Genomic DNA, 15,485 nt, shown 5'->3' with positions numbered 1-15,485 from the left:
TGAAGAACGCAGGCAAGAGGGGAACTCATAGGAGACTGATAGAAGAAACACTTCATCTTCATGTCTGAAAGAATGTTCTCATATCTAGTTACTATCTAGTGATCTAGTGACATATCTAGTGACTATCAGCAGTACAATACTGTGACTATCATACAACATGAATAAATCAATTAAAGATATGAACAGTTCAATGATGATGAACCAGAACATGAAGATATTATGTTAAGACATCTTAGATGTTATTATGTTAGACTAGTTAGATGTTATTATGTTAAAGTAGTTAGATGTTACATGTTATTATGTTAAGACTAGTTAGATGTTAGATGTTATTATGACTAGTACTGGCAAACCAAACATGAAGTAAAAGTCAGTAACATGAAACACACAAACCAAGAACAGTGGAGGGAAGTGGACCAGACTAGGAACTAGAGACCTGAAACAATGACCACCAACACGGGGTATATATACACCACGGAGCATTAACACGGGGTATATATACACCACGGGGCATTAACACGGGGTATATATACACCACGGGGCATTAACACGGGGTATATATACATCACGGGGCATTAACACGGGGTATATATACATCACGGGGCATTAACACGGGGTATATATACACCACGGGGCATTAACACGGGGTATATATACACCAACGGGCATTAACACGGGGTATATATACACCACGGGGCATTAACACGGGGTATATATACACCACGGGGCATTAACACGGGGTATATATACACCACGGAGCATTAACACAGGGTATATATACACCACAGGGCATTAACACGGGGTATATATACACCACAGGGCATTAACACGGGGTATATATACACCACAGGGCATTAAGAACACGGGGTATATATACACCACAGGGCGTTAAGAACACGGGGTATATATATACACCAATGGGGCATTAACACGGGCTATATATACACCACGGAGCATTAAGAACACGGGGTATATATACACCACGGGGCATTAAGAACACGGGGTATATAAACACCACGGGGCATTAAGAACACGGGATATATATACACCATGGTATGAAAAAGTTCAGTACCGATGACCCTATTTGTGTTCCAATGGGTGATGTAGTTTTGTTTTTGAAGTGTTATAATCTGTTGTTATTGTAGCAAATAATGAATAATAACAAATAACACTTTATAATAGTGATATAATTTCTCTGTCTTTCTCTCTCTCCCTCTCTCTCCCTGGTGTGTGCAGCAGTTTGAGAGCAGTGGTGTGGTGGATGAGGAGTTCACCGTGGCTCGTCTCTACATCAGTAAGCTGAAGACGGAGGTGAAGACCCTGGTGAAGCGCGGGAGACAGCTGGAGGACAACCTGGCCCACAGCAGCGGGAAGAACCAGGAGGACGAGAAGGAGCTCGCCGCCTGCCAGCTCCGCCTCTCCCAGGTAACGCCCCTCCCAGGTAACACCTCTCCGAGGTAACGCCTCTCCCAGTTAACACATACAGGCCTGATAGTTTTCAGGCACCATGCCGGAATTCCGGCGTACCGACATGTCCGTGAGAAAAAAAAAATTGAGGGAGGGGAAATCCGTCAAATCATAATGATAAAACACACGCGCGCGCATGCTATCTGTTTTGAGGCCAAAATATGATCCTTATGATCCTTACGAGGTTCCCAATTTACGATTTTTCGTGGTTACTACACATCTCCCATTTACTGTATAAAGCCTCGTTTGGACCTAAGTGGTTCTGCGTCGTAAACGAAACTTGGTGTTTGGTGTGCGCGGCGTCAGGATTAGTTAAACGCAGCTATGGATAAAGGTATTTGTCAAAAGGCTAGCTTTAGGATAGGATAACTGCGTATAGTACGTTATTTACGTACAGTATGTACGTATGTTCCGATTTACACCGAAAATCGATTTACGACGGATCAACGTCGTAACTCGGGGACCGCCTGTATTTCAGACATCGGAAGAGCTTCAGAGGTAGATACAAGATAAATTCAGTATTTTATCTTTATTCTGATTAAGTTAAATTTTTATCAGAAATATAAGTGTTTTTTTTTTTAGCCGGTACAGGTGGTCAGACGATCTGGTTCATTCTGGCCGCCTTACGGCGTAAGGTGTAATACATGAACAAAAGCACAAAATGTATGTCCTAATAAACCAACACAAAATATTTATTAAATTTATTAAATTTTATATATGAAAGCTAACTATAATCATAATACTTGTAATTCTTTTAAACTTTATTTGCATAATTTCTTTGAGTTGTCTGGTATCCTATAATTTACTAACAGTAATGAATAAATAATTAATCATGCCTGTTTTTAACAGTGTCTAATCTAAATCTTTAGGTTACAGCATTTTCTCAGAATATTAATAGAAATTAGTTTTTTATTTCACTATAATGATTACCTGACTTATTTATTATTAATTAATTTAAGGATTAATTATTAAATATTCTAATTATGGTACACCAACACTCCACCCCCCCCCCCCCCCCTCCCGCTCAGAAAAAGTTCAGGCTCAGGAATTTTTCCCACTATCACCCCTGCACATACCTGCTCTCTCCTCATCCTAAAGCTCACCACTCTGCCTCTGTTTCCTGTCCACAGTTTCCTGTCCACAGTTTCCTGTCCACACTGTTTCCTGTCCACACTGCTTCCTGTCCACACTGCTTCCTGTCCACACTGCTTCCTGTCCTCACTGCTTCCTGTCCGCACTGTTTCCTGCCCGCACTGTTTCCTGCCCGCACTGTTTCCTGCCCGCACTGTTTCCTGCCCGCACTGTTTCCTGCCCGCACTGTTTCCTGCCCGCACTGTTTCCTGCCCGCACTGTTTCCTGCCCGCACTGTTTCCTGTCTGCTCTGCTTCCTGTCCGCACTGCTTCCTGTCCACACTGTTTCCTGTCCGCACTGTGGGGGAAATTCTGTGGGGCTCATCAGTACTTGATGTACACACTCACTCACACATACACACATACACACACACACACACACACACACACACACACACACACACTCATACTCTCTCTCTCTGCCCCCCCAGCATGAGGCTAAGATCAAGTCTCTGACGGAGTACCTGCAGAACATGGAGCAGAAAAAGAGACAACTGGAGGAAAATGTGGACCTGCTGAATGAAGAGCTGGTGAAGATTACCACACAGGGTACACACACACACACATACACACACACACACACACACATATACACACACATATATACACACACACACATATACACACATACACACACACACACACACACATATATACACACACACACGTACATATACATACACACACACATATACACACACATATACACACACACATATTTATACACACACACATATACACTCACACATATTTATACACACACACATATACACACACACACATATACACACACACACATATATACACACACACACACACTCACATAGACACTCACACACACACTCACATAGACACTCACACACACACTCACATAGACACTCACACACACTTTCTCTCTCACACACGCACACACACACACACACTCTCACATAGACGCACACACACACATATACACACACACATATATACACACACCCACACACTCACATAGACACTCACACACACACTCACATAGACACACACACACACTTTCTCTCACACACACACATACACACACACACACACACACACACACACACATATATATGCACACACTCGCACACACGCACACACTCATACACACACATACACACACACATATACACACACACACACACATATACACACATACACACACACATATATACACACACACACACATATACACACATACACACACACACATATACACACACACACACACGTACATATACACACACACATATACACACACATATACACACACACACATACACACACACACACACACACACACACATATATACACACACACACATACACATACACACACATATACACACACACATATTTATACACACACACACACATACACTCACACATATTTATACACACACACATATACACACACACACATATATACACACACCCACACACTCACATAGACACTCACACACACACACTCACATAGACACACACACACACTTTCTCTCTCACACACGCACACACACACACACACACACACTCTCACATAGACACGCACTCACACACACACACACACACACATATATATGCACACACTCGCACACACTCACACACTCTCACATACACTTACACACACACACTCTCTCTCTCTCTCTCTCTCACACACACACACCTGGTACAGGTGTTAACAGGGTAATGACTTTGATTCCCATTGAACACACATGCTGCTGCACCGGTAGTTTGTTCTGCGTAAGAGCATCTAAAAGATGTTGAAATTAAACGTAGTCTTAATCCTGATCAGACACACAACAAACACTGGTCAGAATGAACTTATTCTCATACTGTGTGTGTGTGTGTGTGTGTGTGTGTGTGTGTGTGTGTGTGTGTGTGTGTGTGTGTGTGCAGAGAAGGTCCAGGCCCTGGAGAAGGAGAATGAGATTCAGAGCACCAACGAGGTGAAGGTAAGACATGCATGATACACCACCCCTACATTACCCATACACCACCCATACACCACCCCTACACCGCCCCTACACCACCCCTATACCACCCATACACCACCCCTACATTACCCCTACACCGCCCCTATACCACCCATACACCGCCCCTACACTAGCCCTACACCACCCCTACACTAGCCCTACACCAGCCCTACACCACCCCTACACCAGCCCTACACCACCCATACACCACCCCTACATTACCCCTACACCACCCCTACATTACCCCTACACCACCCATACACCACCCACACACCACCCCTACATTACCCCTATACCACCCCTACATTACCCCTACACCGCCCCTATACCACCCATACACCACCCCTACATTACCCCTACACCACCCATACACCACCCCTACATTACCCCTACACCACCCCTACACCGCCCCTACACCACCCATACACCACCCCTACATTACCCCTACACCACCCCTACATTACCCCTACACCACCCATACACCACCCCTACACTAGCCTTACACCACCCATACACCACCCCTACACTAGCCCTACACCAGCCCTACACCACCCATACACCACCCCTACACTAGCCCTACACCACCCATACACCAGCCCTACACCACCCATACACCACCCTGTGTGTCACAGACTTAGTCTTATTGTCTTATTGTGTATGTGTGTGTGTTTTTAAGGCAGCGGTGGAGAAACAGATTCAGAGTCACAGAGAAGTTCATCAGAAACAGATCAGCAACCTGAGAGATGAACTGAACACCAAAGAGAAACATATCACTGACCTGAAGGAGTACGACACACACACACACGCACACACACATATATACACGCACACACACATATATAAACGTATACACACACACATATATATACACACACACACACACACATATATATATATATATATATGTAGGTGGGCATAGATTAATTTTTTAAATCTAGATTAATCTCACTGAAATCTTGAAATTAATCTAGATTAATCTAGACTAATCTATATTAAAATGGCTCTCATGCGTGCTACCCAAGTAATGACTAAAAGTCAGTCTTTGATATAGGGTTTCTTAATACAAAGGCTGCATTAGACCAGGGGCTCATCTCCTGTTTCCAAAATGCATCAATGACTGCTTGAGAAAGCTGTTCTACTTTGATACTGTTCAATAAAATGTAGGCTACTCGTGTTCAACGGTTTATTTAGTTAAACATGAATTTGTAAGCCTACATACTGTACATTAAAAGGGGTTGATAACATGTTTATTCAGCTAAACATGATATTTGAAATGTAAGCCAACATTTAGTACATTTAACCTCACGGACGTAATTTGGGGGGGATTTTTCAAAAGCCGGTTTTGGTCCTATGCAGTTTTAACGGTTAAAAAGAAACATTTAAATAGCGACGAATCTAGCGCTAGGACCATGCAGAAAACGACCGCTCCGAGCTCCGCTCCGGTAACACTTTACGTTCCTAAAAATGAATTTTCCATGAAGCAAACCTGGCGACTTCGTGGCTGCATCCATGTAAACACACGAACGATTAATTCACAGGTTTGAAAACTCGTTCTCGCCCCTACTGTGCAATTTGGTTAAGAATACAGCCGAGCTAAACTATCAAGTTGAAAGTCATCATAGTTTGCTTACCCATTTTGACCCAGTTCCCAACCCAACTTTAAGAATAGATTAACGGCGATAATTTTTATATCGCCCGATAAGAGTATCAAATTAACGAACGCCGTTAACGGCATTAACTGCCCACCACTAATATATATATATACTTTTTTAAACATACACACACACATATAAACACACACACACACATATATATATACACCGAAGCACGAACTGTATTTTGTTTACAAAAGTCATGTGAGTCGGGTTGGATTCTGAAGTTTTGGTCGGGCTCCGAGACAACATTTTCTCAAAATTTTGCATCGAACTCTGAACATGTTGAGCACGGAGGTGGTCGAGTTCCAGGGTTCTACTGTATACGTGTGTGTGTGTGTGTGTGTGTGTATACACACACACATACACGCACCAGACCCTCTGCACACATGCACAGAGTAAAGGGAAATATGTATAACTCTGTATCTCTTTTGCTCTATGTAACTGTATCTCTTTAGCTCTATGTAACTCTGTATCTCTGTAGCTCTGGCTGTACAGCTCCACAGGGATCTGTAGACTGTGTTGTAACTCCTCACACCTGTAACACAACCCCCTTCACTTCTCTTTGTCTAGTTTAAATCAGAAGATCATGTTGGAACAGGAGCGTTTGAAGGTTGAACATGAAAAGCTCAAATGTGCTGATCAGGACAAGAGTCGCAAACTGCAGGAACTCACGTATGACTCATTTGATCTTTCATAAGTAGAACCGATTGGCTGTCTGTGGTTTGAGTGGATAAAATGAAGATTGTGGTTCAATGTGTGTATTATGTTTTAAAAACATTTTTGTTCTTTGAGTCTTCAAGAAGCTCTTCGACTTTTAAAGAGTATAATAATGTCTCATCTGAAGATCTGTTAAAGGCTTTGATTTTTGTGTGTGTGTGTGTGTGTGTGTGTGTGTGTGTGTGTGTGTGTGTGTGTGTGTGTGTAATGCAGGGTAATGCAGGATCGTAGGGAGCAGGCCAAACAGGACCTGAAGGGTTTGGAGGAGACTGTGGTGGGTTGATAACATCACTGTTTCATATAGAGGAGAGAGTGGTTGAGTCTGATTTCTGTGATTGAGTCTGATCTCTGTGTGTGTTTCTGTTTCCAGGCCAAGGAGCTGCAGACTCTTCATAATCTTCGGAAACTGTTTGTTCAAGATCTGGCAACCAGGGTGAAAAAGGTGTTAAAAACAGAAAATACACCCAGTCTGCAAATTAACACTTAATATTGCTGCTGTGTGAACTTAATGAATGGGTGATGTGTGTGTTTGGTGTTGTACTACTACCGTGTGTGTGTTTGGTGTTGTACTACTACCGTGTGTGTGTTTGGTGTTGTACTACCGTGTGTGTGTTTGGTGTTGTACTACCGTGTGTGTGTTTGGTGTTGTACTACTGTGTGTGTGTTTGGTGTTGTCATGCGTGTGTGTTTGGTGTTGTCGTGTGTGTGTTTGGTGTTGTACTACCGTGTGTGTGTTTGGTGTTGTACTACCGTGTGTGTGTTTGGTGTTGTACTACCGTGTGTGTTTGGTGTTGTACTACTACCGTGTGTGTGTGTTTGGTGTTGTACTACCGTGTGTGTGTTTGGTGTTGTACTACCGTGTGTGTGTTTGGTGTTGTACTACCGTTTGTGTGTTTGGTGTTGTACTACCGTGTGTGTGTTTGGTGTTGTACTACCATGTGTGTGTGTTTGGTGTTGTACTACCGTGTGTGTGTTTGGTGTTGTACTACCGTGTGTGTGTTTGGTGTTGTACTACCATGTGTGTGTTTGGTGTTGTACTACCGTGTGTGTGTTTGGTGTTGTACTACCGTGTGTGTGTTTGGTGTTGTCGTGTGTGTGTTTGGTGTTGTACTACCGTGTGTGTGTTTGGTGTTGTACTACCATGTGTGTGTTTGGTGTTGTACTACCATGTGTGTGTTTGGTGTTGTACTACCGTTTGTGTGTTTGGTGTTGTACTACCGTGTGTGTGTTTGGTGTTGTACTACCATGTGTGTGTGTTTGGTGTTGTACTACCATGTGTGTGTTTGGTGTTGTACTACCGTGTGTGTGTTTGGTGTTGTACTACCGTGTGTGTGTTTGGTGTTGTCGTGTGTGTGTTTGGTGTTGTACTACCGTGTGTGTGTTTGGTGTTGTACTACCGTGTGTGTGTGTTTGGTGTTGTACTACCGTGTGTGTGTTTGGTGTTGTCGTGTGTGTGTTTGGTGTTGTACTACCATGTGTGTGTTTGGTGTTGTACTACCATGTGTGTGTTTGGTGTTGTACTACCGTTTGTGTGTTTGGTGTTGTACTACCGTGTGTGTGTTTGGTGTTGTACTACCATGTGTGTGTGTTTGGTGTTGTACTACCATGTGTGTGTTTGGTGTTGTACTACCATGTGTGTGTTTGGTGTTGTACTACCGTGTGTGTGTTTGGTGTTGTCGTGTGTGTGTTTGGTGTTGTACTACCGTGTGTGTGTTTGGTGTTGTACTACCGTGTGTGTGTGTTTGGTGTTGTATTACCGTGTGTGTGTTTGGTGTTGTCGTGTGTGTGTTTGGTGTTGTACTACTGTGTGTGTGTTTGGTGTTGTACTACCGTTTGTGTGTTTGGTGTTGTACTACCGTGTGTGTGTTTGGTGTTGTACTACCGTGTGTGTGTTTGGTGTTGTACTACCGTGTGTGTGTTTGGTGTTGTACTACTACCGTGTGTGTGTTTGGTGTTGTACTACTACCGTGTGTGTGTTTGGTGTTGTCGTGTGTGTGTGTTTGGTGTTGTCGTGTGTGTGTTTGGTGTTGTCGTGTGTGTGTTTGGTGTTGTCGTGTGTGTGGTGTTGTCGTGTGTGTGTGTGTTTGGTGTTGTCGTGTGTGTTTGGTGTTGTCGTGTGTGTGTAGAGCGCAGAGATGGACTCTGATGATTCTGGAGGCAGTACAGCTCAGAAGCAGAAGATCTCCTTCCTGGAGAACAATCTAGAACAACTGACCAAGGTCCACAAACAGGTGAGGTGTGTGTGTGTGTGTGTGTGTGTGTGTGTGTGTGTGTGTGTGTGTGTGTGTGTGTGTGTGTGTGTGTGTGTGTGTGTGTGCGCGCATGTGTGGGTGTGCGAGTGTTTATGTTTAAAATAATTTCTTCCATTTCTGTGCCATCTCTGTCGTGTGTATGTGTGTGTATGTGTGTTCTGTGTGTGTGTGTGTGTGTGTGTGTGTGTGTGTGTGTGTGTGTGTGTGTGTGAGCAGCTGGTGCGTGATAACGCAGACCTGCGCTGTGAGCTGCCCAAGCTGGAGAAACGTCTGCGTGCCACGGCCGAGCGTGTGAAAGCTCTTGAGTCGGCGCTGCGTGAGGCGAAGGAGAACGCAGCACGTGACCGCACACGCTACCAGCAGGAGGTGGACCGCATCAAAGAGGCCGTCAGAGCCAAGAGCGCCCGCACCAGACCCTCCGCACAGATCGGTACACACACACACACACCAGACCCTCCGCACAGATCGGTACACACACACACACACCAGACCCTCCGCACAGATCGGTACACGCACACACACACACACACACCAGACCCTCCGCACAGATCTGTACACACACACACACACACACACACACACATGCACACACACAAACACATATACACACACACACACCAGACCCTCCGCACAGATCGGTACACACACACACACACACACCCACACACACCAGACCCTCCGCACAGATCGGTACACACACACACACACACACACACACACACACACACACACACCAGACCCTCCGCACAGATCGGTACACACACACACACACACCAGACCCTCCGCACAGATCGGTACACACACACACACACACACACACACACACACACACACCAGACCCTCCGCACAGATCGGTACACACACACACACACACACACACACACACACACACACACACACACACCAGACCCTCCGCACAGATCGGTACACACACACACACACACACACACACACACACACACACACACACACACACACACCAGACCCTCCGCACAGATCGGTACACACACACACACACACACACACACACACACACACACACACACACACCAGACCCTCCGCACAGATCGGTACACACACACACACACACACACACACACACACCAGACCCTCCGCACAGATCGGTACACACACACACACACACACACACACACACAGACCCTCCACACAGATCGGTACACACACACACACACACACACACACACACACACACACACACCAGACCCTCCACACAGATCGGTACACACACACGGACACACACACACCAGACCCTCCGCACAGATCGGTACACACACACATGCACACACACACACACACCAGACCCTGCGAACAGATCAGTACACACACACATATAAACACACACACATACACACACACACACACACACAAGTTTCAGTGTAGAAACTTACATCTCTCTCTCTCTTGTGTAGCCAAACCCATTCGCCCTGGACAGCCCCCAGTAGCCTCTCCAACACACCCTAATGTAGTCCGTGGAGGAGGGGGCGTGGCCATATACCAGAACAACCAGTCATTGGCTGTCAGAGGGGGTGGGATCAACAAACCGGACAAGAGGTGAGTAAAGGGTGAACTGTGTGAGGAAGAGTGTGAGGAAGAGTGTGGTGTTCAGACAGACACCTAACAGAACAGAGACGGAGAACAAGGGCGTGAGAGATGAGGAACGGAGGGTCGAGGAGTAACCTAGAGTTAACCCTAACAACGACAGACACAGCACCCACCTTAACAATGATGACAGACACAGCACCGCCCTTAACAACGACCAGGCATGAAAATCTGTCACCTTTCGGCGAAATTCGCCGTTTTGAAGTTGAAAAGGGTGACCTACGTGAATCGTGTAGATCCGGTGAGTTTTTTGTTTGGGGGGGGGGGGGGGGGGGGTCGGAAGATTATATGTATATATTTTAATTGTCATATTGACTTAATAAGCAAACAGAGCACTTCCGAAATCGGCAATTTCAATGACGCAGTGGCCAGCAGTTTCTGCCCAGAACCTTCATAGAGGCCAAATAGCGTTTCAATCATACGAACGTTCTTCATTCATGTTATTCATTTACTGCTAAGCAGGACCAAGTGCTATCTACGCTGGGGACAAGGCAGAAGAGCGTACATTTACCAGATCGTACATTTACCAGATTGTACATTTACTACTACATTTACCAGATCGTACATTTACCAGATCGTACATTTACCAGATTGTACATTTACCACTACATTTACCAGATCGTACATTTCCCACTACATTTACCAGATCGTACATTTCCCACTACATTTACCAGATCGTACATTTACCACTACATTTACCAGATCGTACATTTACCACTACATTTACCAGATCGTACATTTACCACTACATTTACCAGATCGTACATTTACCACTACATTTACCAGATCGTACATTTACCACTACATTTACCAGATCGTACATTTACCACTACATTTACCAGATCGTACATTAACCACTACATTTACCAGATCGTACATTTCCCACTACATTTACCAGATCGTACATTTCCCACTACATTTACCAGATCGTACATTTCCCACTACATTTACCAGATCGTACATTTCCCACTACATTTACCAGATCGTACATTTCCCACTACATTTACCAGATCGCACATTTCCCACTACATTTACCAGATCGTACATTTCCCAGTGGATTTAATTGGGTTATTAATGGTTTCAATTGTTTTCATATTTTGCGGTAAAACAAAGTTACTGCTGTTCGCTACAGCGTTGAACACTGTCAGATCTAGCCACAAGCTCTTGTAATAAATAGGTAGATAGATAGGCCCATTAAGTTTGCGTCAACCCCGTGTAGTTAATGGTGACATAAAATAAGAAACAAGATTGTTTTTTCTAGTGTCTGTAGTTGTAACTGGTGAATCCAGGGACGTGTGAGGACATTCGCGCCAGGGCTGAAAAGGTTGAAGATGAAGTTATAAACTCTTGTCGTTTGAGTCTACCCTGTGCTTTAGCCCATGTTACAAAATAAAAACACGTAAACCCTGGTATTTTTACACTCATTTTCGCCGCTGATGTATTTATTGGTTGATTAAGACGTAATGGTTTTGACTGAGCCATCTGGAATGGCGAAAGCGGCCTCTCGCGTTTAAGGATCTGGCTCCATACATTGAATCCATTGACAAGACAGTCAAAAACAATTTTTTAAATGGATTTTACTATATTTTACGGAGCCCGTAAGGTGACATCATGTAAAAAAAATAATAACGCGTGGCCACGACTTATTAACGCGTGGGAACGAGATACTAATGTCGCCTTTCACACGCAGCAACAAAGTTTATTTTTTCACAGTAAAGCAAGCAGATCCCAGGCATGTTTGCGAACTAACTGGCCAAGGAAGGTAAACCTGGCTTTATATAAAGTAATACTTAATTATCTTGTTCGCACGCGTTAATTATCTCGTTCGCATGCGTTAGTAAGTCGTTCGCACGCGTTAGTAAGTCGTGGCCACGCGTTATTATATTTTTTACATGATGTCACCTTACGGGCTCCGTAATATTTGGCATCACCTGTCGCTATATCCCCGTACACCAGCAGCCTACCCCCACGTCGCCGTATACCCATGACATCATATGTCAACGCCCCGTCGCCGTATCCCCATGATGTCACATGCCCCGCCCCCCCGGTCTTCTCACCTTTTTAACCCCTGACCCATTTTCATGCCTGCAACGACAGACACAACACCCACCTTCACAACAACGACAGACACAACACCCACCTTCACAACAACGACAGACACAGCACCCACCTTAACAATGATGACAGACACAGCACCCACCTTAACAATGATGACAGACACAACACCCACCTTAACAACGATGACAGACACAACACCCACCCAGACACAGCACCCACCTTAACAACGACGACTTATACAGCACCGTCCTTAACAATGATGACTGACACAGCACCGCCTTTAACAACGACGACTGACTCAGCACCCTCCTTAACAACGACGACAGACACAGCATCGCCCTTAACAACGACGACAGACATCAGAGTGGAGGAGCAATTCATTCTTGTCTAGAAACATTTAAAGGCTGCGTAGAAAAAGCTAATGTAGTTTATGGTGTGGATGTTGTTTAAATGACAATAAAAATACTTCCATAATCCAAAAGGACAAAAACCGGATGAATATGAACAGCGAAAAGGGACAGGGCGTCGTGTTGGGTGTGCGGGGCGTCATGTTGGATGTGCGGGGCGTCGTGTTGGGTGTGCGGGGCGTCGTGTTGGGTGTGCGGGGCGTCGTGTTGGGTGTGCGGGGCGTCGTGTTGGGTGTGCGGGGCATTGTGTTGGATGTGCGGGGTGTCGTGTTGGGTGTGCGGGGCGTTGTGTTGGATGTTAGGGGTGTCGTGTGTTGTGGGCGTCGTGTTGGTATGTCATGTTAGATGTTGGGGGCGTCGTATTGGATGTTGGGGCATCGTGTTGGGTGTTCGAGGTGTCGTGTTTGTTGTGTTGAGGGTGTCGTGTTGTGTGTGCGCATTCTGATTGTTGTGTTGGGTTCATCTGTCTTTCTCTACCCCACACAGTTGAAGATGGGTCTACAGACTCAGCACTGAGGATGCAGAATGCAGATATCACCATGGGAACCTTTCATTCCATTAACATAATCCCTCCCACCTGTGTATGTGGGAAGACGTTTAAATATAAATATTCATGGACTGTTCTACTTCCCCACATTATTATTATTTTCTTGTCAAAATAGCTAATTATTTTCCAAAACAAATACAAAAAGATTAACCCAGTACCACGGTCACCACACAGTCTGTTTAGCTCCTGGACCTCAAGATGGTGTGAAAAGAAGTGAAGGTGTCATTACGGATCATGTGAGGAGCTCTGCATCCACTACCGTTTCCACTACAGTTCTGCTACATGCTGAGCATGATGCTAATGATGCTAATGATCGTTTTGAAGCAGATGATGGTCAATTAGATTTTTATTTTGTAAAAAATGAACTAAATGATTCTGGGAGAGAAGTGCAGTACTGTGTGAACACCACTGAAGAAGCGTGTTCATTTTAAAGCGGTTTTAAAGCACCTGAGGCTCACGGTCTGTTCAGATGAATGTCCTGCAGATGCTTGTTGGGAATGATGCTTTGTAGTCATAGTGAAAACATTTAAATTCAGCAATATGTCCATCAGCTTTTAATGCTGTCTTTTCCTTTCTTATTTTTCTAAACCACTCTGTTGCCAGGTTACCAGAAGGCTTGCTGTGGGCGGGTCTTCTGTGCTTCCACTCTGATTATTGGGCAAATGTTCTTCCAGGGTTTGACCTTTAATAAATTATGACCTCAACAAAGAGGTCATGGGGCAATAGCAGTGAATCACACTGGTTAATGATGACTATATAAATCCAACCAGTGTGAGATCCATCTCATTTGTCTTCATGGAGCGAAACGCTTCCAATGATATAAAACCTTTTTAAAGAATATTCACTCTGGATTTGCATAATTCTCCCATCTTTGCCTATATGAGATTTGAAACACGTAGCCAGCTAATGTTAGTGAAAGATAACTGTGGTTTGTGTTCATTTTGCCCTACAGTACACAGACTGGTATACTTGCTCTCAAATGATCACCAATTCCAAGTGCATCATGGGAATGGCCACAATATTTTGCATTAAGTTGTCGGGGGCAGGATTAGCTGCTTTTTATTACTGTGTAATAGTAACTCCATAGTAATTGATAGGAGGAATCACCAATGGACAAAGGCTCTGGATCATTCCAAGAGAACAAGGGCACAAATGGACAGTTCTTATTGGAGTAGAAAGTGAGGGGGCGGGAACAGAACCTTTCTCTGAAGAGACTGCATGATGAACACGTATGTGTGATTAAATAATAATGATCAAAATTCACATCACCGTGTCACTGAATTGTATTTCATTTCTCATTCTTCTGTATTTGTAGAGTTAAGAAAAATTCATCACAATTAAGACTTTAATTCAGATGCAGTGGTACGGTACTACGTTAATACCCCTGACGACCATCACCTTCACATGACCCACAGATACATTCAAAATATTCCACACAATGATTCTCATGTTCAACATTGTTTGTGAATATTATACAATACAAATGTATACAACAAAAGAATTGTACAATGACAATGACCTTTTACTTTTGAGCCCAAACGTACATGCACATATGGCCATATAAGGCTATATATATATATATAAGAATATAAATCTTAATATTGTTCTCCCACATATACAGTGATAATTTTATAATTTCTACTTTCTCA

General features: G+C 44.1%; 1 protein-coding gene across 2 annotated transcripts in view; it reads left to right on the top strand.

The window, feature by feature from the left end:
- The window catches only part of LOC143482607 (kinesin-1 heavy chain-like), a 30,091-nt gene extending 14,992 nt beyond the window's left edge, over nt 1-15,099 (top strand). Inside the window, exons 16-26 of one of the 2 annotated variants that reach the window (XM_076981004.1) lie at nt 1,237-1,422; nt 3,027-3,144; nt 4,504-4,559; nt 5,257-5,366; nt 6,806-6,907; nt 7,166-7,226; nt 7,323-7,394; nt 9,079-9,183; nt 9,421-9,634; nt 10,635-10,776; nt 13,776-15,099. In XM_076981004.1, coding sequence (XP_076837119.1) covers nt 1,237-1,422; nt 3,027-3,144; nt 4,504-4,559; nt 5,257-5,366; nt 6,806-6,907; nt 7,166-7,226; nt 7,323-7,394; nt 9,079-9,183; nt 9,421-9,634; nt 10,635-10,776; nt 13,776-13,779 — 1,170 coding nt within the window. In that variant the 3' untranslated portion in view covers nt 13,780-15,099. Of the gene's footprint in view, nt 1-1,233; nt 1,423-3,026; nt 3,145-4,503; nt 4,560-5,256; nt 5,367-6,805; nt 6,908-7,165; nt 7,227-7,322; nt 7,395-9,078; nt 9,184-9,420; nt 9,635-10,634; nt 10,777-13,775 lie in introns of both variants that reach the window. The other variant, XM_076981003.1, reaches the window with a different exon arrangement.
- Nucleotides 15,100-15,485: the final 386 nt, after the last annotated feature.

Source organism: Brachyhypopomus gauderio, chromosome 19 (assembly GCF_052324685.1).
Source record: "Brachyhypopomus gauderio isolate BG-103 chromosome 19, BGAUD_0.2, whole genome shotgun sequence".
Classification (NCBI taxonomy): Eukaryota; Metazoa; Chordata; class Actinopteri; order Gymnotiformes; family Hypopomidae; genus Brachyhypopomus; species Brachyhypopomus gauderio.
Note: the sequence above shows the minus strand (reverse complement) of the source record. Positions and strands in the feature narration are given on the sequence as shown.